General features: G+C 41.4%; 2 protein-coding genes across 10 annotated transcripts in view; one reads left to right on the top strand and one right to left on the bottom strand.

Annotated features, from left to right (window-relative positions):
• micu3b (mitochondrial calcium uptake family, member 3b) overlaps positions 1–22,019 on the bottom strand; it is an 89,208-nt gene extending 67,189 nt beyond the window's left edge. For 4 of the 9 annotated variants that reach the window (XM_052488018.1, XM_052488016.1, XM_052488015.1 and 1 more), the window contains exons 1-11: positions 21,749–22,019; positions 20,033–20,180; positions 14,519–14,550; positions 13,811–13,889; positions 12,075–12,122; positions 11,888–11,970; positions 11,720–11,791; positions 5,913–5,954; positions 1,838–1,930; positions 907–998; positions 107–278 (exon numbers count right to left, since the gene is read on the bottom strand). In XM_052488018.1, the coding sequence (XP_052343978.1) occupies positions 107–278; positions 907–998; positions 1,838–1,930; positions 5,913–5,954; positions 11,720–11,791; positions 11,888–11,970; positions 12,075–12,122; positions 13,811–13,889; positions 14,519–14,550; positions 20,033–20,180; positions 21,749–21,985 (1,098 nt within the window). In that variant the 5' untranslated portion in view covers positions 21,986–22,019. The remainder of the gene's footprint in view (positions 1–106; positions 279–906; positions 999–1,837; positions 1,931–5,912; positions 5,955–11,719; positions 11,792–11,887; positions 11,971–12,074; positions 12,123–13,810; positions 13,890–14,518; positions 14,551–20,032; positions 20,181–21,748) is intronic. The other 5 variants (XM_052488023.1, XM_052488020.1, XM_052488019.1 and 2 more) reach the window with 4 other exon arrangements.
• A 654-nt stretch (positions 22,020–22,673) lies between these two features.
• On the top strand, positions 22,674–25,916 carry fgf20b (fibroblast growth factor 20b). The gene is made up of 3 exons (XM_035743985.2): positions 22,674–23,415; positions 23,787–23,890; positions 24,453–25,916. Exons 1-3 carry the CDS (start codon positions 23,124–23,126, stop codon positions 24,696–24,698), a joined length of 642 nt encoding a protein of 213 aa, XP_035599878.1. The 5' UTR covers positions 22,674–23,123; the 3' UTR covers positions 24,699–25,916.
• The last annotated feature ends 1,279 nt before the right edge of the window (positions 25,917–27,195 follow it).

The following is a 27,195-nucleotide window of genomic DNA, read 5'->3' as shown; positions in this document are numbered from 1 at the left end:
GATGGAGGTCATTTGAGGTGAGGGGAGATGGAGTTAATTTGAGGTGAGGGGGAGCCTTAGGGTGTTTGAGTGTTTTAGCATAAGGCAAAGACTACATTGCAATCACCTTCTCATCTGTAATGCTCTTGCGCACATTGTCCAGGTAACCTGCAATGTCGTCTACGTTGGTGAAACGCAACAGGATGTGGGCAAAGTCCTCCTCACTGATGATAGGCAGGCCTTTGGAATAGGACAGGAACTCAATCTCAAGCACCTCTGTCTGCAAGTTGTCCATGAATCTGGGGAGGGATGGAGAAGGAGACAGAGAGGGGTGGAGAGGGAAACAGAGAAGGGTGGAGAGGGAGACAGAGAGGGGTGGAGAGGGAAACAGAGAAGGGTGGAGAGGGTGACAGAGAAGGGTGGAGAGGGAGACAGGGAGGAGAGGGAGGCAGAGAGGAGTGAAGAGGGAGATAGAGAGGGGTGGAGAGGGAGACAGAGGAGTGGAGAGGGAGACAGCGAGTTGATGAGGGAGACAGTGGGGAGTGAAGAGGGAGACGGAGAGCAGTGGGAGACAGCGAGGTGAAGAGAGAGACAGAGAGATAGAGAGGGAGACAGAGAAGTGAAGAGGGAGATAGAGGCACTGGTAATAGGTAATGCCACCACCAACTCACATACAGTACAGAGAGAGGGGACACTGGACTGGGTACCTGACTATAGCTACCACAATGAGTTAGGATGAGTATGATTAATTCAAATGTGCAAATATTTCTATAATTAGTAGAAATTACAATTGTGTATTGTACATTATATACAGCGCATTCGGAAAGTATTGAGACCCTTACTCAGTACTTTGTTGCACATTATATATATATCTGACACTGCAAATGCAAGATGTAAGTTGGAGGTTTTGTACATTTCCCTACTTGCCTGTAAAAATCATCAAAGCCCAACTCTGCCTTTCCCTTTTTCCCGAAGAAATGTACCAGCAGGGTCGTGTCGGTCATATTTTCATATATATTCTGGGAGGGAAAACAAATGTGTGATTCAGTCTGACTTCCATTCCTCATAAAGAAATGGACCACTTATGGCCGACCACGAGGACCATTTATCCACAAGGACCCAACCATGCAAAATACATTTGACTCACACAAACACACACATGCTTGTACGTAGAAACATGCAGCCAAGTGCCACATACAGAGCTCTTGAACAACACAAATGCAGACAAATGCTTTTATGCTCCCTTCATTGTCTAATATCAATGTGTAAATGTAGCACACTTCCGTCATTTTACAATTGACTATGTTAATGGTTTATATGTGGCTAGGAAACACAGGGAGACCAACGTTGAACTTCCAGCATTTTCCCTTCTCCTGACAGTTACACATGGTACTGAGCCATATCAGAGTCATGTTACACATGGTACTGAGCCATATCAGAGTCATGTTACACATGGTACTGAGCCATATCAGAGTCATGTTACACATGGTACTGAGCCATATCAGAGTCATGTTACACATGGTACTGAGCCATATCAGAGTCATGTTACACATGGTACTGAGCCATATCAGAGTCATGTTACACATGGTACTGAGCCATATCAGAGTCATGTTACACATGGTACTGAGCCATATCAGAGTCATGTTACACATGGTACTGAGCCATATCAGTCATCAACCAAACTAGGGCCAACAACATAGTTTATCATCAACAACAAAATAAATCAATATATTGAGCATGATCCATATCATGTGACATTTAAGACACAACATTACACAGACCTAATCAAGAGAACCCGTAAACATCTACAGGTTAAATAGGAAAGGGACACATCTGAAAACAAGACTTGTGTAGCTACCTCCAGGTCAGAAAAGAGAGCTTGGCTTGCCCCCTTTCTCAGAGCATCCCACATGCCCCGGGGCTCTAACTGCTGGGCCTCTTTTCTAAGGACCTGTGATGGTGGTAGAGTAGTGGAGGCAGAGCTGTTAGATGACGACAGAGCACATCTGGCAGATATTAACAGCATTAGCATCAGGCATTAGCATTAAACACACACACAAAAACAGGCAAACGGACTGATGGACAGACAGAAGTAGAGATGGACAGACGGACGGACAGACAGAACTAGAAACAGACAGATGAATAGACAAACAGACCGACCGACAGACAGGCAGACAGAGTATCTTTCAAATAGCCAACTGATTTGAACTGATTGACACTACTGAACTCCTCCTTGCAGTGACAACAGTGAAATAACTCTCTGACATCCAACCACCCAGCCAGGCAGTCTTAGACAGGACATGAGTGCTGAGAAGTCCTCACTGTCGGTATAGTAACCACATATCTAGGAAGTCTGTGAAAGACTGAAACACCCCATCCATAAAGCTGTGAGCTCTGCTCTGCACTGGAGCATGCAGCCTTCTGGCGAGGAATTCAGCCAAGACAGCTGCATATGTCCGAGACACACAGGGCGTGAAGGGTGAATTCATGACAGGTTTACAGTGTAACTGAATCCACTCAATCTGAATACATCATCGTTTGAACATAGCTGCGAGCTGAATGCAGGTTACGGTGTACTTTTCATCCACACTTGTGAAATGGGATCAGATTGTGATTAAATAAACATTTTGGAATGATATCTCTCTTTGTTCATTGTAGTTGATAGTGGCCCACCCTACCATGTCCCAGAGGGGGAGGCAGGTTACACCCTATCAATGAGAAAATGTTGCCACTCTTGTATAATCATGGGCAATTGAAACCATCCAATACATTTCAAGAATACAATGATTCTTTCAAATGCAGCATCCCAAAGTGTCTGTGGAAGTTAGTGTCTTTTTTATCCAAGTGAATGTTATGTCTGGACTAGTGTGACATCAAACAAACAAGGCTGCTTTTCACCAGTGTGACCAACTCTCACTCAGTAAGGTCATGCAACAGTGAATTCCTTTACTCCTGCAGTCCTATTGATTTAATAATGGAGAGTCTGGCATTATTACTCTTTGGTAACAGTACTAGTAATACTAGTTATATGAATGATAACATTACATGTACAGTTGAAGTCGGATGTTTACACACACCTTAGCCAAATACATTTAAACTCAGTTTTTCACAATTCCTGACATCTAATCCAAGGAAAAATGTCCTGTTTCAGATCAGATTTATTTTAAGAATGTGAAATGTCAGAATAATAGTAGAGAGAATGATTTATTTCAGCTTTTATTTCTTCACATCACATTCTCAGTGGGTCAGAAGTTTACATACACTCAATTAGTATTTGGTAGCATTGCCTTTAAATTGTTTAACTTGGGTCAAACGTTTCAGGTAGCCTTCCACATGCTTCCCACAATAAATTGGGTGAATTTTGGCCCATTCCTCCCGACAGAGCTGGTGTAACTGAGTCAGGTTTGTGGGCCTCCTTGCTCGCACACACTTTTTCAGTTCTGCCAACACATTTTCTATGGGATTGAGGTCAGGGCTTTGTAATGACCACTCCAATACCTTGACTTTGCTGTCCTTAAGCCATTTCGCCACAACTTTGGAAGTATGCTTGTGGTCATTGTCCATTTGGAAGACCCATTTGCGACCAAGCTTTAACTTCCTGACTGACGCCTTGAGATGTTTTGCTTCAATATATCCACATAATTTTCCATCCTCATGATGCCATCTATTTTGTGAAGTGCACCAGTCCCTCCTTCAGCAAAGCACCCCCACATCATGATGCTGCCACCCCCGTGCTTCACGGTTGGGATGGTGTTATTCGGCTTGCAAGCGTCACCCTTTTTCCTCCAAACATAACAATGGTCATTATGGCCAAACAGTTCTATTTTTGTTTCATCAGACCAGAGGACATTTCTCCAAAAAGTACAATCTTTGTCCCCATGTGCAGTTGCAAACCGTATTCTGGATTTTTTATGGTGGTTTTGAAGCAGTGGCCTCTTCCTTGCTGAGCGGCCTTTCAGGTTATGTCGATATAGGACCTGTTTTACTGTGGATATAGATACTTTTGTACCTGTTTCCTCATCAAAAGATCCTTTGCTATTGTTCTGGGATTGATTTGCACTTTTCGCACCAAGTATGCTCATCTCTATGAGACAGAACACGTCTCCTTCCTGAGCGGTATGACGGCTCCGTGGTCCCATGGTGTTTATACTTGCATACAATTGTTTGTACAGATGAACGTGGCACCTTCAGGAGTTTGGAAATTGCTCCGAAGGATGAACCAGACTTGTGGAGTTCTACATTGATTTTTCTGAGGTCTTGGCTGATTTCTTTTGATATTCCCATGATGTCAAGCAAAGAGGCACTGAGTTTGAAGGTAGGCCTTGAAATACATCCACAGGTACACCTCCAATTGACTCAAATTATGTCAATTAGCCGATCAGAAGCTTCTAAAGCCATGACATAATTTTCTTGAATTTTCCAAGCTGTTTAAATGCACAGTCAACTTAGTGTATGTAAACGTCTGACCCACTGGAATTGTGATGCAGTGAATTATAAGTGAAATCATCTGTCTGTAAACAATTGTTGGAAAAAGTACTTGTGTAATGCACAAAGTAGATGTCCTAACCGACTTGCCAAAACTAAAGTTTGTTAACAAGAAATTTGTAGAGTGATTGAAAAACAAGTTTTAAAGACTCCAACCTAAGTGTATGTAAACTTCCGACTTCAACTGTAGTACTGTTTACTATTCAATCAGGTTTTAGCTCTAGGACTTTCCTTGAAACAAATAATCCCAGTAAAACAGTTTTCCAGGGCCAACTTCTGCCTCCACCCACAGGTGAGCAAAACACTCTGTTGACAAGTGCAGATTTTTTTTACCTCATCCTTTTTGCCCAGGTTCTCGATGTCTCTCATGTCTCGACATCGCCTTGTTCAAAGGCACCACGAACAGCCAACCAGTGAGGGCCAGATCCTCTAACACATGTCCTCAAAATGTGTCTTGCTTCATTTCATAATATTTATTTATCTTATTCTTTTTCCATGCCTGGCAGGGGAATGAGACAGTTGAGACAGCTGATAAAACACCTCTTCCTCTCCGCTTCATCGCTCTTCACCAGAGGGAGATTCATGACTTGATCCCAGAGCTAATTACTAAGTATTTAATGTGCCACTGCTCTCTCTCCATCTCGGCCCATTAAAAGAGTATGAAACGTTTGTAATTAGGATACACGGGTGGGGAAAGCCCAACCGCAGGTTTCAAGACATGCCTGTCATGTAGAGTTTCAAAAGATTTGCCTTTTGAACCATTCTCTGAGAGGATACCTTGAGTGATGCAGAACAAACCAAAACCAAGACACACCTTAACCCGACAGCTCTTAAAACAACCATCTCAAAAGCACGGGTTTTCTTCTTGCTAGCTGCAGCAGCACCCTTGTCTATGTGTCTGTGCTGAGACATTCATTCTAGCAGTACTAGCTCTATAGCTCTCACTGACTGGCACGCCGATCAGCATGGTCAAGCCCACCACAAAAGGTAACCCGAGCCCAAATACCCCTTTTTAAGAAACTGTAAAAATAAAACATGGGGGTCCGGGAGGAATGCTGTCAGTCTTCAGATAAGGGCCTTTTGAAAAGGAACCCATCGCTCAGCCAGCCACTCTGACAGACAGCAGGCCAGTACATAAATCATCTGCTCTGCTGTGGCAGTCCAGCGGCACAGCCAGAGTTTGGACTGGACCCATTACGGCTGCATTGTCCTGGCTACCTCGCAGTTCGCATGACGCTCTGCTAACCTTGCACATGAGAAGGCCAAGATACAGTAATACCATCAATGCATTTAGCATGGAATGGCTTCCGTGGTTTTCATGCCCATTAGCTACTACAGTAGATTCCTTACATTTTTCATAAGCAAAATAGGCCACATGCAACAGGCTAGCCAAGAAGAAAACACATAACAGAAAGTGCAGATATTCTGGTGAGAGGGAGAATACATACTCTCTGTGCACGGGACTCCCGGTTCCCATACAGTTGTAAGTTCTATCAAATGCAGGGGAAAGATGGATGCGGGCATGCAAGATATAGAACCATGTTAGAGACAGGGTAGAGATAGAACCATGTTAGAGAGGGTAGAGGTAGAACCATGTTAGACATAGGGTAGAGATAGAACCATGTTAGAGACAGGGTAGAGATAGAACTTATGTTAGAGACAGGGTAGAGATAGAACCATGTTAGAGACAGGGTAGAGATAGAACCATGTTAGAGAGGGTAGAGGTAGAACCATGTTAGACATAGGGTAGAGATAGAACCATGTTAGAGACAGGGTAGAGATAGAACTTATGTTAGAGACAGGGTAGAGATAGAACCATGTTAGAGACAGGGTAGAGATAGAACCATGTTAGAGAGGGTAGAGGTAGAACCATGTTAGACATAGGGTAGAGATAGAACCATGTTAGATATAGAACCATGTTAGAGACAGGGTAGAGATTGAACCATGTTAGAGAGGGTAGAGGTAGAACCATGTTAAACATAGGGTAGAGATAGAACCATGTTAGAGATAGAACCATGTTAGAGACAGGGTAGAGATAGAACCATGTTAGAGAGGGTAGAGGTAGAACCATGTTAGACATAGGGTAGAGATAGAACCATGTTAGAGGGGGTAGAGGTAGAACCATGTTAGACATAGGGTAGAGATAGAACCATGTTAGATATAAAACCATGTTAGAGACAGGGTAGAGATAGAACCATGTTAGAGAGGGTAGAGGTAGAACCATGTTAGACATAGGGTAGAGATAGAACCATGTTAGAGATAGGGTAGAGATAGAACCATGTTAGAGATAGGGTAGAGATAGAACCATGTTAGAGATAGAGTAGAGATAAAACCATGTTAGAGATAGGGTAGAGATAGAACCATGTTAGAGATAGGGTAGAGATAGAACCATGTTAGAGATAGAGTAGAGGTAGAACCATGTTAGACATAGGGTAGAGATAGAACCATGTTAGAGATATGATAGAGATAGAACCATGTTAGAGATAGAACCATGTTAGAGATAGAGTAGAGATATAACAATGTTAGATACAGGGTAGAGATAGAACCATGTTAGAGATAGAACAATGTTAGAGATAGAGTAGAGATATAACAATGTTAGAGACAGGGTAGAGATAGAACCATGTTAGAGATAGGGTTGAGATATAACCATGTTAGAGATAGGGTTGAGATAGAACCATGTTAGAGATAGAGTAGAGATATAACAATGTTAGAGAAAGGGTAGAGATAGAACCATGTTAGAGAAAGGGTAGAGATAGAACCATGTTAGAGATAGAACAATGGAAGAGATAGGGTTGAGATATAACCATGTTAGAGATAGGGTTGAGATAGAACCATGTTAGAGAAAGGGTTGAGATAGAACCATGTTCGAGATAGGGTAGAGATAGAACCATGTTAGAGATAGGGTTGAGATAGAACCATGTTAGAGATAGAGTAGAGATATAACAATGTTAGAGAAAGGGTAGAGATAGAACAATGTTAGAGATAGAGTAGAGATATAACAATGTTAGAGATAGGTTTGAGATAGAACCATGTTAGAGATAGGGTTGAGATATAACCATGTTAGAGACAGGGTAGAGATAGAACCATGTTAGAGATAGAGTAGAGATATAACAATGTTAGAGAAAGGGTAGAGATAGAACCATGTTAGAGATAGAGTAGAGATATAACAATGTTAGAGATAGGGTTGAGATAGAACCATGTTAGAGATAGAGTAGAGATATAACAATGTTAGAGAAAGGGTAGAGATAGAACCATTTTAGAGAAAGGGTAGAGATAGAACAATGTTAGAGATAGGGTTGAGATAGAACCATGTTAGAGATAGAACAATGTTAGAGAAAGGGTAGAGATAGAACCATGTTAGAGAAAGGGTAGAGATAGAACAATGTTAGAGATAGGGTTGATATAGAACCATGTTAGAGAAAGGGTAGAGATAGAACCATGTTAGAGATAGAACAATGGAAGAGATAGGGTTGAGATAGAACCATGTTAGAGAAAGGGTAGAGATAGAACCATGTTAGAGAAAGGGTAGAGATAGAACCATGTTAGAGAAAGGGTAGAGATAGAACCATGTTAGAGATAGAACAATGGAAGAGATAGGGTTGAGATAGAACCATGTTAGAGAAAGGGTAGAGATAGAACCATGTTAGAGAAAGGGTAGAGATAGAACAATGTTAGAGATAGGGTTGATATAGAACCATGTTAGAGAAAGGGTAGAGATAGAACCATGTTAGACATAGGGTAGAGATAGAACCATGTTAGAGATAGGGTAGAGATAGAACCATGTTAGAGATAGGGTAGAGATAGAACCATGTTAGAGATAGAGTAGAGATAAAACCATGTTAGAGATAGGGTAGAGATAGAACCATGTTAGAGATAGGGTAGAGATAGAACCATGTTAGAGATAGAGTAGAGGTAGAACCATGTTAGACATAGGGTAGAGATAGAACCATGTTAGAGATAGAACCATGTTAGAGATAGAGTAGAGATATAACAATGTTAGATACAGGGTAGAGATAGAACCATGTTAGAGATAGAACAATGTTAGAGATAGAGTAGAGATATTACAATGTTAGAGACAGGGTAGAGATAGAACCATGTTAGAGATAGGGTTGAGATAGAACCATGTTAGAGATAGAGTAGAGATATAACAATGTTAGAGAAAGGGTAGAGATAGAACCATGTTAGAGATAGAGTAGAGATATAACCATGTTAGAGATAGGGTTGAGATAGAACCATGTTAGAGATAGAGTAGAGATATAACAATGTTAGAGAAAGGGTAGAGATAGAACCATGTTAGAGAAAGGGTAGAGATAGAACCATGTTAGAGATAGAACAATGGAAGAGATAGGGTTGAGATATAACCATGTTAGAGATAGGGTTGAGATAGAACCATGTTAGAGAAAGGGTTGAGATAGAACCATGTTCGAGATAGGGTAGAGATAGAACCATGTTAGAGATAGGGTTGAGATAGAACCATGTTAGAGATAGAGTAGAGATATAACAATGTTAGAGAAAGGGTAGAGATAGAACAATGTTAGAGATAGAGTAGAGATATAACAATGTTAGAGATAGGTTTGAGATAGAACCATGTTAGAGATAGGGTTGAGATATAACCATGTTAGAGACAGGGTAGAGATAGAACCATGTTAGAGATAGAGTAGAGATATAACAATGTTAGAGAAAGGGTAGAGATAGAACCATGTTAGAGATAGAGTAGAGATATAACAATGTTAGAGATAGGGTTGAGATAGAACCATGTTAGAGATAGAGTAGAGATATAACAATGTTAGAGAAGGGGTAGAGATAGAACCATTTTAGAGAAAGGGTAGAGATAGAACAATGTTAGAGATAGGGTTGAGATAGAACCATGTTAGAGATAGAACAATGTTAGAGAAAGGGTAGAGATAGAACCATGTTAGAGAAAGGGTAGAGATAGAACAATGTTAGAGATAGGGTTGATATAGAACCATGTTAGAGAAAGGGTAGAGATAGAACCATGTTAGAGATAGAACAATGGAAGAGATAGGGTTGAGATAGAACCATGTTAGAGAAAGGGTAGAGATAGAACCATGTTAGAGAAAGGGTAGAGATAGAACCATGTTAGAGAAAGGGTAGAGATAGAACCATGTTAGAGATAGAACAATGGAAGAGATAGGGTTGAGATAGAACCATGTTAGAGAAAGGGTAGAGATAGAACCATGTTAGAGATAGAACAATGTTAGAGAAAGGGTAGAGATAGAACCATGTTAGAGAAAGGATAGAGATAGAACAATGTTAGAGATAGGGTTGATATAGAACCATGTTAGAGAAAGGGTAGAGATAGAACCATGTTAGAGATAGAACAATGGAAGAGATAGGGTTGAGATATAACCATGTTAGAGATAGGGTTGAGATAGAACCATGTTAGAGAAAGGGTAGAGATAGAACCATGTTAGAGAAAGGGTAGAGATAGAACCATGTTAGAGAAAGGGTAGAGATAGAACCATGTTAGAGATAGAACAATGGAAGAGATAGGGTTGAGATAGAACCACGTTAGAGAAAGGGTAGAGATAGAACCATGTTAGAGATAGAACCATGTTCGAGATAGGGTAGAGATAGAACCATATTAGAGATAGGGGTGGCAGGATAGCCTAGTGGTTAGAGTGTTGGACTAGTAACCGAAAGGTTATCACAAAACATTTCATAGTCTATCAATCTAAAGACTTTACATTAATTTTAATGTAAACATTTCCAAAAATGTACACTCCTTTCATTGGTTCACTGAATAAGACTAATCCTGTTGTACTGTTGATGTGATAGGACCTCACTCAGATAGTCTGTCTTATCATTGTGATCAAATCTTGGTGTTACATCCACCATACTGTCTATCTACAGCCTACCACATTAACCATGTCTGTCTACAGTCTACCACATCCTCCATAATGTCTGTCTACAGCCTACCGCATCCACCATACTGTCTGTCTACAGCCTACCGCATCCACCATACTGTCTGTCTACAGTCTACCACATCCACCATACTGTCTGTCTACAGCCTACCGCATCCACCATACTGTCTGTCTACAGTCTACCACATCCACCATACTGTCTGTCTACAGCCTACCGCATCCACCATACTGTCTGTCTACAGCCTACCGCATCCACCATACTGTCTGTCTACAGCCTACCACATCCACCATAATGTCTGTCTACAACCTACCACATCCACCATACCGTCTGTCTATAGCCTACCACATCCACCATAATGTCTGTCAACAGTCTACCACATCCACCATGCGATCTGTCTACAGTCTACCACATCCACCATGCGGTCTGTCTACAGTCTACCACATCCACCATGCGGTCTGTCTACAGTCTACCACATCCACCATGCGGTCTGCCTACAGTCTACCACATCCACCATGCAGTCTGTCAACAGTCTACCACATCCACCATGCGGTCTGTCTACAGTCTACCACATCCACCATGCGGTCTGTCTACAGTCTACCACATCCACCATGCGGTCTGTCTACAGTCTACCACATCCACCATGCGGTCTGTCTACAGTCTACCACATCCACCTTAATGTCTGTCAATTGTCTGTCAATAGTCTACCACATCCACCATGCGATCTGTCTACAGTCTACCACATCCACCATGTGGTCTGTCTACAGTCTACCACATCCACCATGCGGTCTGTCTACAGTCTACCACATCCACCATGCGGTCTGTCTACAGTCTACCACATCCACCATGCGGTCTGTCTACAGTCTACCACATCCACCATAATGTCTGTCTACAGTCTACCACATCCACCATGCGGTCTGTCTACAGTCTACCACATCCACCATGTGGTCTGTCTACAGTCTACCACATCCACCATGCGGTCTGTCTACAGTCTACCACATCCACCATGCGGTCTGTCTACAGTCTACCACATCCACCATGCGGTCTGTCTACAGTCTACCACATCCACCATAATGTCTGTCTACAGTCTACCACATCCACCATGCGGTCTGTCTACAGTCTACCACATCCACCATAATGTCTGTCTACAGTCTACCACATCCAACATACTGTCTGTCTACAGCTCAAACACTTTCTCCCTGACTTCCATACTTCATGCAGGACAATTTTATTGTTCCAAACTTTAAATGTATAATGGGGAAACATTGCTCTTCATCATTTCTATCTAACTGAACTTTACAGGAATTAATACCTAGAATAAATACATGGCCTAAATGCGGAGAATATTCCAGAAAGAAATGCCTCTCCTTACCAGCTTGTCAGACCTTGGAGCACCATCATCTGCTTCTTTTCTATCCTTTTTCTTACGGAAGATTTCCTCAAGCTGGTTAGAAGACAGAAGATGTTCCGATGTTATTCAGACTTCCTTCACTAACCAAAGGAACTATCCTTCTCATTTAACCTTAAGACAATTACATACCACCAAGAACTCCCGTTTGTCCACCATTTTGTTTCCATCTGCATCAAACATGTTGAAAGCTATCTTAAAGCCAGCATGAGGTTCTGGGAAAGGACCGAGAAAAGAGATAAGACAAGAAACCACGTTCAAACGAACATCTTACGTATGTTTTCTTTTTTAAATAAAATATCTAATCAAACATACTTACTTGTTAAAATGCAGAGCAGGAATAGATACTCTGTGTAACCGATGATGCCTGGAAACAAAAATACAAATGTTTGGCTTTAATCTTGACTGTCATAAATGTATATAGAAAGTTCATAAAATAATTGAACATTAGTCTAGCAGTTTACTTGAGTTATATAGAGTTTTTCAAAGTCCTGCCCTAACTCTTCACATGCATGAAACACCCCACGAAACAGTGCAACACCTTTAGACAACAGCTAATCTTCTCTTTCATATTGATAACATCTTAGAAAGGTGCCTCTTAATTCATGGTTGGTGTTCTCATCACACAAACAGAGGCTTTACAACGTAAGTGACCTATCTGGACACAACCCCAAACAAAATGAAGCCCCAGTGCTGGCTTCGGTGCGTCCTCTGTTTGGATAACAAGGTTTAAAACATTCTCCAGTGATCTGTCACTGATTGTGGATGCCTGATTCAGCTTCCTTCCTTTTTGTGTTCTAGAACTCCCTTTGTTGTGTGACTGCGAGAAGAAGAGAAGAGTAACTGTCAGGGTCCATCTCAGTAGACTGAGGAGGGTTGTCTTGCTGCCTCTGAAAGCATTCCCAAGCGTTTGTTTGCAGGAGAAGACAGTGACTAAAGCACAGACAGCTCTGGGTGTTATGGGAAAGGGATTCAGGTATGGCCTTTGCTCCAGGGAGATTTCCCCCCAAAAAAGGAAAAAATACTATGAATGGACTATGGTAGTGCATCCAATAAAATCCTCTTTCTTTATATTTCTGATACTCCTTGTCATATAAAAGTTCTGCAGATATATGATGTTTGTCTGCGTTTGGATAGTTGAATGCGGTCGGGAAGTACTGGATGCCAATAATGAGTTTCTGTTGAAAAGTCCCAATGAAATGGTGCATCCCAACAGTCACTGATCTGCTCGAGAACTTCTCTGTTGAAAATGTATAGGGCCTTAAAATGACTAAAGTTCTCTGACTTTTTAAGGGTTAAATAGGTTGGAGAGAAAAAATCTTTAAGATTCCAGCCATGTCTCACCAATAACACACGCACCTTCACTCAGGGAGAGAGAAACCTTCCCTCCCCTCTCCAACCCTCCCCTTCCCTCCCCAATCCCCAACCCTTCCAACCTCTGAGCTCAAGAAGATGTTGTCAGACAATAGAAATAATTCCTCAGAAACACTTCGTATAGAGTGGCAGAACCGGAGATGTAATCCTACTCCATTCTTAGGATTCATCATGTCCATGGTGATCAGGAGGCAGCCAGTGGGACGTGTCTCAACAGAACCTGGTTCAAACAGCACCTCTCATTCTCAAAGCAAGGCTTTGTTCGCTGATCAATCCAATCCTTTTTTTCTCTGCAAAACCGCCATGTTTAACAGCAGGATTAAAAGCCCCAGATCCCAGCGTTGGCACTTAGCTAAAGCAACAGAGGAGAGAGCAGGGAGAACTTATACACCAAACACAGGGTTTGAAACGCAGGGAGTGATGTTCACTTCTTCAGTACAGGGATTTAGTTTATTATAACTGGTAACGGTATCGCTAATCAATGGTGCATCCTATATAGGGTAGATTTCCTTCACCCTCGTATCTAAGGTTACCTGAGAGCAAATGACAACATCACTGATTGATGGAAAGATAAGATGGTGTTTACTGCCTGTACTCTGTTCTCGATTGATTTGGTATATGGAACCTGCAAACATACCACTGGCCATATTCTTGATGATAGAGAGAGTTAAGGAGTCTTACCTCGGTGACGTAGGTTCCTGAATAAATTGGATGATCCTTTAAAAACAGGAGGGGTGTCTGCCAGCATCTGTTCCAACTCCTTCAACGATGGAAGAAAATCACAGTGTATACTCTTTGAAGAATCAGTACACAAACATGAATAATTCATTATTATACACTGAGTGTAAGATTAGGAACACCCTTTTCCATGGTAGATGAAGGGGAGGTGACACTATGAAGAATAATTTTTAAGCCTTGAGACAATTGAGACATGGATTGTGAATGTGCCATTCAAAGGGTGAATGGGCAAGACAAAAGATTGAAGTGCCTTTGAACGGGGTATGGTAGTAGGTGACAGGTGCACCGGTTTGTGTCAAGAACTGCAACGCTGCTGGGTTTTTCACGCTCAACAGTTTCCTGTGTGTATCAAGAATGGTCCACCACCCAAAGGACATCCAGCCAACTTGACACAACTGTGGGAAGCATTGAAGTCAACCTGGGCCAGCATCCCTGTGTAACGCTTTCGACACCTTGTAGATTCCATGCCCAACAAATTGAGGCTGTTTGGAGGGCAAAAGGGGGTGCAACTCAATATTAGGAAGGTGTTCCTAATTTTTTGTACACTCAGTGTACATCAATTATTCTCTTAGAAGAGAAAAGCAGGGATCTATTTCAAATACATTTTCACACTTGTCAATGCATGCAGTGTTGTAATCACAAACCTCCCACCTGTTTTGTTAGAGACTTCCAAATCCTCTTTTCTAAAAAGAAAAAAGAAAGTATTGTTCAGAATAAATTAACTGATCAGTATTATTCATGGTGAAAAAAATTACAATTATTCGCACAATATGCTATGAACAAGCCTATAATGTACTTTATGGTGTAAAAAACAAGTGGCTATGTGTAAGAAAGGACAGCTGGACTCAGGGCTGTACTGAAACATGAGTGTCATATCTCCAGGAACGCATTCCAATACCCAATAAAAAGGTCCCTGGCCATAAGATAAGGCGTTGGCTTCATAAAAACACCTGGCTAGGTGATTCACATGGCCCTACCACCCCAGAGGGATGATAACAGTGACAATAACTTTAAGGTCTGTTTCTGATGGAGGAAGCAGTTATGATGACCCTTTGCTTTGTAGAGCTCTCCCACCAAACGGAGGTGTCTGGGTGGACAAGCAAATATAAGACGAAGGAGAAATCCTCAATTTGTGCATTTAATCCCCTGAAAAGTTCATTCACATTCACACCAAGGCCTGAAATGTATAAAGATTAGAGTGACCCAGGGTTTTCATAGCACAGTGTTCCAGTAAAAATACACTGAACAAAAATATAAATGCAACATATGTTGGTCCCATGTTTTATGACCTCAAATAAAATTTCCCAGACATTTTTCATACGAACAAAAAGCTTATTTCTGTGCAAAAATGTGTTTACATCCCTGTTAGTGAGCATTTCACCTTTGCCAAAATAATCCACCTGACAGGATTGGCATATCAAGAAGCTGATTAAACAGCATGATCAAAATGTGCAGTTTTGTCACACAGCACAATGCCACAGATGCCACAGATTGGCAATGCCAAAGATGACTCAAGTTTTTAGGGAGCGTGCAATTGGCATGCTGACAGCAGGAATGTCGACCAAAGCTGTTTCCAGATCATTTAATGTTATTTTCTCTACCATAAGCCACCTCCAACGTCATTTTAGAGAATTTGGCAGTACGTCCAACCAGCCTCACAACCGCAGACCACGTGTAACCACGCCAGTCCAGAATCTCCACATCTGGCTTCTTCACCTGTGAGATCGTCGGAGACCAGCCTACCGGAGCTGATGAGCTGATGAAACTGAGGAGTGTTTCTGTCGTTTTGTGGAGAAAAACTCATTCTGATTGGCTGGGCCTGGCTCCCAATAATGACTGCGCCCCTGCCCAGTCATGTCAAATCCATAGATTAGGGCCTAATGAATGTATTTCAATTGACTGATTTCCTTATTTGAATTGTAACTCAGAAATTGTAACTTGCGTATATATATTTGTTCATCAGAAGATCTTTGCGGTTTTGACTAAAATGTTGATGAAAAAACCCTGAGAAAACTATGTGTAAGCAATGCTAGCTATGTCCTGTAAAACAGACACATCAACACAGACTATGAACTCTTTCATTAGACATACATCAGTCTCTAACAATGGGGACCAGAGTTATACTGGTGCCTTTCCCAACAGACATTTTAGCCTCAGTATAGGAATACATTGGGTCAGGGCTTATTTGGCTGGCTGGCTGGCTGGCTGGCTGGCTGGCTCATTCTTTGAAGAGAGAAAATCATTAAAATCACTAGAAAAGAGTGACCATTTACCTTGGCAGAATTAAAACCAACACTGTTCTAAGCAAACAGGCAATTTCTCTGAAATACCTGAGATGCTCCTTTTTGTCATGGGAACAAGTTTGAAACCACCCACATAGGCTCACACAGTACCATATACAGTGCCTTTAGAAAGTATTCATACCCCTTGACTTATTCCACCTTTTGTTGTGTTACAGCCTGACATCAAAGTGGATTAAATAGATGTTTTTCTCTCACACATCTACACACAATACCCCATACTGACAAAGATTTTTTTGCAAATTTATTGACAATGAAACACAGAAATATCTCATTTACAAACGTATTTACGCCCCTGAGTCAAAACTTTTTAGAAGCACCTTTGGCTGTGATTACAGTTGTGAGTCTTTCTGGGTAAGTCTCTAAGAGCTTTGTACAGCTGGATTGAACAAAATGTGCCTATTATTATTTTTTAAATTCTTCAATCGTCAAGTTGATTGTTGATCATTGCTAGACAGCCATTTTCAAGTCCTGCCATAGATTTTCAAGCCAATTTAAATCCAAACTATAACTACGCCACTCAGGAACATTCAATATCATCTTGGTAAGCAACTCCGGTGTATATTTGGCCTTGTGTTTTAGGTTATTGTCCTGCTGAAAGCTGAATTTGTCTCTGTGTCTGTTGGAAAGCAGACTGAAGCCACTGTAGGTTACCATAATACCACATAGGTTACCACAATGCCACATAGGTTACCACAATACCACATAGTCTACCACAATACCACATAGGTTACCATAATACCACATAGGTTACCACAATACCACATAGGTTACCACAATACCACATAGGTTACCACAATACCACATAGATTACCACAATACCACATAGGTTACCATAATACCACATAGGTTACCACAATACCACATAGGTTACCACAATACCACATAGGTTACCATAATACCACATAGGTTACCACAATACCACATAATTTACCATAATACCACATAGGTTAACATAATACCACATAGGTTACCACAATACCACATAGGTTACCATAATACCATATAGGTTACCACAATACCACATAGGTTACCACAATACCACATAGGTTACCACAATACCACATAGGTTACCACAATACCACATAGGTTACCACAATACCACATAGGTTACCATAATACCACATAGGTTACCACAATACCACATAGGTTACCACAATACCACATAGGCTACCACAATACCATACCGGCTACCACAATACCATATAGGTTACCACAATACCACATAGGTTACCACAATACCATATAGGTTACCACAATACCACATAGGTTACCACAATACCACATAGGTTACCACAATACCATATAGGTTACCACAATACCACATAGGTTACCACAACACCATATAGGTTACCACAACACCATATAGGTTACCACAACACCATATAGGTTACCACACCCCCATATAGGTTACCACAATACCACATAGGTTACCACAACACCATATAGGTTACCACAACACCATATAGGTTACCACAACACCATATAGGTTACCACAATACCATATAGGTTACCACAATACCACATAGGTTACCACATAAGTTACCACAACACCATATAGCTTACCACAACACCATATAGGTTACCACAACACCATATAGGTTACCACAACACCATATAGGTTACCACAATACCACATAGGTTACCACATAGGTTACCACAACACCATATAGCTTACCACAACACCATATAGGTTACCACAACACCATATAGGTTACCACAACACCATATAGGTTACCACAACACCATATAGGTTACCACAATACCATATAGGTTACCATAATACCACATAGGTTACCACAACACCATACAGGTTACCACAATACCATATAGGTTACCACAATACCATATAGGTTACCACAACACCATATAGGTTACCACAACACCATACAGGTTACCACAATACCATATAGGTTACCACAACACCATATAGGTTACCATAATACCATATAGGTTACCACAATACCATATAGGTTACCACAATACCATATAGGTTACCACAATACCATATAGGTTACCACAATACCATATAGGTTACCACAATACCATATAGGTTACCACAATACCATATAGGTTACCACAACACCATATAGGTTACCACAATACCATATAGGTTACCACAATACCATATAGGTTACCACAATACCATATAGGTTACCACAATACCATATAGGTTACCACAATACCATATAGGTTACCACAACACCATATAGGTTACCATAATACCACATAGGTTACCACAACACCATATAGGTTACCACAATACCATATAGGTTACCACAATACCATATAGGTTACCACAATACCATATAGGTTACCATAATACCATATAGGTTACCACAATACCATATAGGTTACCACAATACCATATAGGTTACCACAATACCATATAGGTTACCACAATACCATACAGGTTACCACAACACCATATAGGTTACCACAATACCATACAGGTTACCACAACACCATATAGGTTACCACAATACCATATAGGTTACCACAATACCATATAGGTTACCATAATACCATATAGGTTACCACAATACCATATAGGTTACCACAATACCATATAGGTTACCACAATACCATATAGGTTACCACAATACCATATAGGTTACCACAACACCATATAGTTTACCATAATACCATATAGGTTACCACAATACCATATAGGTTACCATAATACCATATAGGTTACCACAATACCATACAGGCTACCACAATACCATATAGGTTACCACAATACCATACAGGCTACCACAATACCATACAGGTTACCACAATACCATACAGGCTCCCACAATTTTAGAAAACGGGATTCTGGCGATATCATTTTAATTGAACAGCAACGCAAAGCAGAAGGTATTTTCATATGAAATACTGTATGTAAATGATGACAATATTCTGTGATATATAATTGCCCTATATCCCAGACTTTTCCAAACATCCTCAGTCAGGGAAAAAACTTATCTTATTTTACAACCACAGCATAAAACCATAAAACGTCATTATCCCTATTTCGTAACACATTAGCCATCAGAGAGAGTGAGGAGAGAAGGCTGACGCAATGTGTGCTATTCACATTAGTGCTCCATTTATACCCCTCGTTACATGCCAGGGAAACCAAGACACACCACATCAACAGGCCCCAGAATACAGGGCTATCTCCCAAATGGCACCCTATTCCCTACACAGTGCACCTATCCCTATGGAATAGGGTGCCATTTGGGAAGGAGACAAGATCTTTATTCAATCCCAATACTGTGAGTTTATATCTGATAATTTAGCATGTGTTTAACAGCTTCTAATGTAGTGACTAAAATCATCATGATTGACAGACATCATGAATGTCTATCACTTGAGACATGCTGTTTTGTCTCCGTCTGTCTGCTTTTCTGTCCGTCGGAGTTTGTTGCTACAGAAATGAGACGTAACAGTGGTGCTGCTAGTAAAGATCTGTATCTACTTGACTCCGAGCCAATCACACAGTTATTTTTATGTCACTCACAAGGCCTTTACATAAAGAGTGTTGGTGTGAGTGTCCAGCAAACAACATTGGCACCTCGGACTCTACCATCATCATCTGTACAGTACAGAATAGAACTGCTGAAGATTGTTATTTAATCAGCACCATATGTCAACATCTTAGTTTGATGACTATTTATCGACTATATGAGGAGAAGCAACAAGTGGTGGGTGTTTGAGATGTGTGTGTGTGTGTGTGTGTGTGTGTGTGTGTGTGTGTGTGTGTGTGTGTGTGTGTGTGTGTGTGTGTGTGTGTGCGTGCGTGCGTGCGTGCGTGCGTGCGTGCGTGCGTGCGTGCGTGCGTGCGTGCGTGCGTGCGTGCGTGTTGGTTAGTACTCACTCTTAGGCTCACCCATGGTGACAGACTCAATGAAGTTCAGTGGGGTCATATATAGCTGTCCCTCATATTCCACTGAGCTGAACAACCGAAACCTGGCCTCATGGGACGACATGTACACATCCCCATCATCAAGATTAAATGTCTTGGCCTGAAACAAAACACACACATACACACACACACACGCACACATATATATATCCAAAATAATTTAACGTTTTTAAGCAAAGTGTGAAAAAAGTTTCAATTAATAGTTTTAAAAACAACATGTTTTTTCATTGGCAAACATTAGTGTAAGAACACATTCTCATTACAGCATTGGAGAATAGTTACAGGGGACATGAGCCAATTTGAAGAGCCCATGAGCTAAAAACTAGAACCCATGTTTTACTTCAAAAAATGGGCACCATGTTTTGTCAGGCGTGCACCAGATAACGTTCCTACAAATGTTTAGAAAACAGCGATATCAGGAGGCAGGCCTGCCTGGCCTGGCCTGGCCTGGCGAGGACAGAGTGGACGTCTCTCTCTGGTGGCAGAGTGCCAGGCCCACTGGGCACACAGCAAACACCTCAGGGAATGTGTGCCCCCCTTCTTCCCCGCCCTCTCCCCTGCCCCCACACCCCTCCCCCTCTGGGTAAACCCCCACCATCAAATGTCAGCCCCTCCGCCAAGTCCCCGTGTCCAGTTTCCTACGTTCCTGGATTCCTGTGTCTCAAACCCCCAGTCAAGGTTACATCAAGCCACGTCCCGTCACCACCACTCCCACCCTCACCACCCTAGAGTTAGATAAGAGGGTGGGGACAAAGGCTATGCCCCAAATGGCACCCCATTCCCTAGAGCCTGGTCAAAAATAGTGCACTATATAGGGAATAGGGTGCAATTTGGGAAGTATTAAAAAAGGAACACAATGTAAAAGGAGAGTTGCAAACTAGACCGCGGTCAGTGACTTCAGCACGGTTTACTGATCCAACAGTCTAATGAAGGCTTTACAGCAATGATCCCACAGATCATCCTAAAACAAACCTGCCAACTAAACAGAGGGAGTGAGAGCAACGCATCACTGGGCCTTATTGGTTTCCACTATTATTATTGTCACTGCCTGTCTGTTTGCCTGTACGTGTCCAAGTCTTCTCACTCTATGTAAATAGCCCTATACAAGCATATTATGACGAGGAAGACTGCCTCCACCTATTCTCACATAGCAATCATGGCACAAAAAGATTTAAAAAAGAGAGAGAATTTAAATTGTTATAAGAGGTCTTAATATGTATTTTATATTTATGTAACGTAATTGTAATCTATATTCACGAAATAGACCAGTACAAAACATTTCAGCACCCCATGTCATGGACAGCGCCCTTGTTATAATGGGGCAAATAGTCACATTGGTCCATTTCAATTAAATGGCCACGTGTGTTTCTGTCTACACAATACATCCCTGTTTGATCGTTTTTTATTTATGCCATGGGTTTTTTACTATCACGGAACGTCAACCTTGAATCTTACCCGAAAATAATAGTATTTTCAGCTCTGCCTCGCGTTGTGAGTTGAGTGGGCATGTTAACGTGTAGCTACAGAGTCACTCACTGGCAGCCTATTGCGTGCATTATTAATATTAGGCTATCTGCTAGGCTATTACATAGACAGATAAATATTATATTTATTATACATGCTTTATATACTAATGCCCCATGCCATGACAAGTAGGCTATACAATACCTTATCTGTAGCAGATACTTCTGGTAATGCGAGAAGTAAACCTTTATCGATTTGGTTTGACAGTGTATTTTGGACATTGTAATAACTCGCGAAACCAGCTCCGGTGGCGATACATACTCCAGTTGCAATACGTTTAAATGTCTTAGTTCTCTTCGGTGTTTGTTTCCAAAATACAAATCTCCCTGAGGAAGATGAGAAATTAGTCGATGTGGAAATAAGTCTACGGAAGGCAGCCATGGCTGATGTTCATTGAAGTGTCATAGCAGAAGATCGCGGCAAGCTGTTCTTTTCCATCGCGAGATAATCCGTGTGACGTTTCACCCCGTTTTACCTGAATGTTTTGCGCTCCAAGTCTTGTAGCGGCTCTCAGTCAAGAATCCAGGTTTCTCTTAGAATTGTTCGGGTTAATATGGCAATGCCTTAAAATAGAGGCATCACATTGCATTGATTATATAGCTCAATACATAGGCTATTGTATGTGTTGTTTCATGTGTAAGTATTTTGATCACGTCACGGTGTTTGTTAGGTTGTGGTAGATGCTCTTGCTGGTTGGTGCAGTGCAAACTGAAGTAGACTAATGAGTGTGAGAATGCGATAGGACTGTCACTATCGTTGCCATAGGTAAGTAGCAAAGTACAATCAATGGCCAACATATTGCAATGTAAGCAATGTAACCAAATACAAATCAAATACAAAACTCCCTCTCTCTCTCTCTCTCTCTCTCTCTCTCTCTCTCTCTCTCTCTCTCTCTCTCTCTCTCTCTCTCTCTCTCTCTCTCTCTCTCTCTCTCTCTCTCTCTCTCTCTCTCTCTCTGTCTGTCTTATTTTATACCTTAGGAAGAAAAAAATCTCTGCCAATGCAAGTCTGAACGATAGCCCCGCCCACTAAAAGTCCCCGTCATTTTGCACCTGCCTCGCGTCTTTAGGCACTGTGTGCGCAATCCTCCAACAGCTAGCCTACCTTACCTGCAGAGCAGTGGTCTTGTGTCTCTCATAGAAAGAGGGGTTGGATACATTGGTAGCTCTCTGTAAAAGGTTCAGACTTGCTACTGTATTTGGTTTTCACATTTTGTCAACCCTTCGTGAGCGGTGGGAACTAGCAGAATTGAACAATATTATCTTAAATCAACTGATGAAGACATCAAGCGGTAGGGTCATAATTTGGAACGAATTACCCAAAGTATACATGTCAAGGGAAAAAGGGACTTATCCGTTTCAGTTCAACAGAGCATTTGCTTAGTAACGGACGCGAACGTAAACATGCAATAGGCAACAGAGTAGTAATCTGGAAACTGTCGACGCGAGAGCGCTCACTCAGGATCTCTCTGTTGAACTTTACTCGCTCCAACTCTGACGAACGGGAGGACTCTGCTGCGATGGCTGCTCTGGGTGAAGTTGGAAGCTTCTTGCACGGCATTGATGGTGTAGGACACGTCGGGTCCCATTTTCTCCTGACGTCTCTTGGAGAGAGTCAAGCGGTACTGCTGGGTCAGGGTGAACACCTCGTACCTGGTGCTGGGGAAAGCCTGTCCCGAAGCGCCACGGCAGATTTAACACTTTTAAAGGGGATTCTCCGGAGAAGGCAGTTATACTGTAGAACTGGATTTCATCTGGAAATACTTCCTGGTGGCACTGTGCAAGGGACAAGAAAGGACCACAGTAGATTCGGTAATTATCAAGTTATTAGTGTGTTATTACAGATCTCATATTACACATTCATATTTTATGGTTAAAAATGTTACCAAATATTTTATCATTATTATATAATACAAGTTATTGTTATAATAATCATAATCATTTTTATTATTATAATTTTTTATTTGTGTAACAAGATCAGTTTCCTACCATAACATCAGTTGCCAATATTAGCCCTAAAGCAATAGTGCAACTGTTATAATTTGTTCAATAATTATCACTAGAAGTAATGTGAAAGTCCCATAGGGAAAATGTGACTATACTCTATCCTAGTGTGTCACAATCTGTGATAGAAGGTTTCTCTGGTGGAAAACACCTGGAACAACGGATTTATTCTTCTCCAGGTATTTTGGAATTCATAAGCATTGCTGTTGGATTGATAAGCATTCGAGGAGTGGACAGTGCTCTCTACCTGGGGATGAATGACAAGGGAGAGCTCTATGGTTCTGTAAGTATTACACTCATTTACTGTCTCTCTGCTGTTTCTGTAGTCCCACCTCTCATTACATATGTGTTGTAGAAGGGTATCTGGGTCTTTTATTGTCCAATATACATTAGAATATACCAGCAGGTGGCATTAATGGGTTTCCTTGACTATTGCTGTCACTCTGCCATAAATGATCCAGTTCTGCACTAGTTATGGTCTTATCATCGTCCACAATAGGGACTGTGAAATGACACACACACAAATATACGCACACACTCTATCATACTCTAACACACAATCTACACACACATTGTTATTTAGTTGTATTGTTTGTATAGCATTGTATTTTACATTTGTGTGACTGTTCTTGTGTATCAGTGTTTTGTTACTTGTCACATTTGATGATTTTGTGTGGACCCCAGGAAGAATAGCTGTTGCTTTGGCAAAAGCTAATGTGCATTCAAATAAACAAAACAAACCAAGCAGCCTTACCACAAATGTATCCTTGCTCTGGTAAGACCATTGATTTATTGTCAACGAATCTGACATCATAATCTGATCTGACTTGGCTTGTACCCTGCAGGAGAAGCTGAGCGCTGAGTGTGTCTTCAGGGAGCAGTTTGAGGAGAACTGGTACAACACATACTCCTCCAACCTCTACAAGCACGGAGACAAAGGGACTCGCTACTTTGTGGCGTTAAACAAGGACGGCACGGCTCGGGATGGAACAAAGTCCAGGCGACACCAGAAGTTCACCCACTTCCTGCCCAGGCCCGTGGACCCTGACCGGGTACCGGAGCTGTACAAGGAGATTCTGGGCCACAGCTGAGACTGGCCTGCACCCACCGTCCCAGATCAGATCAGGAATAGCTGTGTATTGAGCTCTAGTCCCTCCTGCTGTGGGAAGCAGGGATGTGTGCAGGCCAGGCAGTGTGACTGGCGGTGTTAAGACAGTGGAGCCAACCAATCCCTTAGCAGCCCCAGGCCCCAGCCCCAGTCCCAGCCCTACAGCGGCCCCAGCTCCAGCCAGCCAGTAGGGAAGGCCTTCACTGGGGAGAAAGGTACTAGCCAGGGGCCTCCCCTCAGAATGCACGGGCCAGCTCTCAGCGGTGACCAAGACAGTCTAGAATGTCTGACGTTGTCAACATGTACACCAAGGCATGAGGAGGCTATTTGTTCCAGGGGCCAACTGACCCCCGAGAGTAGCTGTCGTGTGGAATAGGAGAGGAACAGGATCAGAGGAAGCGATGCTGATGCAGGAGGGAGGGAGGGTCACTCTTCTGTTTGAGGGCCAATACATTTCAGGAAGTGTTTTTGGACTGAGGATCTAGTTGGAATCATAGAAATAAAACATAGAGATAGAACATAATGATAAAACTGTTCTATTATCTATTGTTAGAATGGCAAAATCTATGGGATTCTATACAGTTAAAGAACCTCGTTTTTTATTTGGGGGGGGCTCTGTTCATTCAAGAAGGATTTTGAAGGAATTCACTTGTTTTTCTTCTCGTTTTACATGTGACTAGATCATGCTGAAAGGAGCAGAAATATATTTGCCACAGATATCATTTCAAAATGTATTATTTATTCATTTCTAGATACATATATTTATGTTATATATTTATTTATTTCAGAATATATTTTTGCAGTTAAATATACAGTACTGTATAGAGAAACCACTAGAAATTATATCTATATATAAATAATATTTCTTTTAATCTGAGGATACCAGTTTTCTCACTTAGCTTGGGCCACATTGGGAGATTGTCTTAAAATAATGTGGGGGGAAAACTGTAATTTGCTGATTTTTTCCCAAAAAGCCCTCTGCTGTACGCATCACATTTAAAGTCTGTGCAGTGTATCCTTATTAAAGTCAGTGAACTAGATTTGTCTTTTTGATATCTGTTTGGAACATTTAGTGATGTATTGTAAATGTTTTAACATTTGGGTTCAGAAACTAAGAGGACCACCCTGTTTATTACCTCTATGGTTTTCTTGATGAACCAACTGACAAAAAAATTATAAAAAATAAACAAGTTTAACTCAGTTTTAAAAGTTCACATTTTCTAAAGAGGCGTAATGCATTGGTGTCTATAGTTTTGTCTTTCGAATTTGGTGAGTTCAAATATATAAACCTATTTACGAGATCATTGTTGTTCTTTTTATGATTGCCATTATGTTGAGAGACAAGAGCGAGGTTCCCATGCATGCATAAAAACTTCAAAGTCACTCTGTGGAACTTGCTCACGTAGCGGCCTCACAATGACATGGCCAGGGCCAAATAAACAATGACCTTTACCGTTGGTCTGTTCAGCGGCTTGGCAGCTGTATAAAACTGGAGGTCAGCGCGATAAGGGCTAAGTAAGCTCTGTTGACAGTTGCAGAATGATAGTCCTGATTAATAGTATTATTGAACAATGAAAGAGAGCCAAGGTGGCCAAGAAATCTCTCCAGCCTCCAGACTGAGTGAAAACCTTTGTGTCCCATTCTTTTTTTTGTAATACCTTATCTTTTTTTTAGTCTGCTGACAGCTTTAACGCAGCAGAACGTGTGTCCACTGAGTTGATGGTTATTTCTTTGTGTGAAATTGTTTCACAGAGAGATTGTTTTACAATATCCATGCAATTTCAGTGATAGCCAAATTATTTTATAGGGGCTTGTCCTCAAAGGAGGAGATATAGCCCTCTTAGTACCTGCATGTCTCTATCCAACTGTATCCAAAACAATATTTGGAATGAAACAGGAATTAGAACGTTATATAAAACATATGATCTTCGGACAATGGCTGAACAGCATATTTATTTAAAAGCCACCATCTTGGTATCTTTGTACAGTTTCCTCAACGGTTGGGAGGATATCTGTGTTGAAGCATGAAAGCTAAAGGCCTGTGATCTCAACATCTCTGTGATGGCAAGCCAACTGCTGTCTTGACATGGGGAGTCTGCTCTGCTGCCAACTCTCAGCCTTGTAGGATATGATGGGACTTTCCCATCAGAACACCTACATAATCAACATCTACCTCTATCTCTTCTCCCCATAATGATATCATGCACCTTGTTCAACTGTGCTCTCTATGTTTATCTGTACATTCCCTGGCTATCTACCCCATAAACACATATTCCCTGGCTATCTACCCCATAAACACATATTCCCTGGCTATCTACCCCATAAACACATATTCCCTGGCTATCTACCCCATAAACACATATTCCCTGGCTATCTACCCCATAAAAACATATTCCCTGGCTATCTACCCCATAAACACATATTCTCTGGCTATCTACCCCATAAACACATATTCCCTGGCTATCTACCCCATAAACACA

Source organism: Oncorhynchus keta, chromosome 30 (assembly GCF_023373465.1).
Source record: "Oncorhynchus keta strain PuntledgeMale-10-30-2019 chromosome 30, Oket_V2, whole genome shotgun sequence".
Lineage (NCBI taxonomy): Eukaryota > Metazoa > Chordata > Actinopteri > Salmoniformes > Salmonidae > Oncorhynchus > Oncorhynchus keta.
The sequence above is the reverse complement of the archived record's forward strand: the minus strand, read 5'-3'. Positions and strand labels throughout refer to the sequence as shown.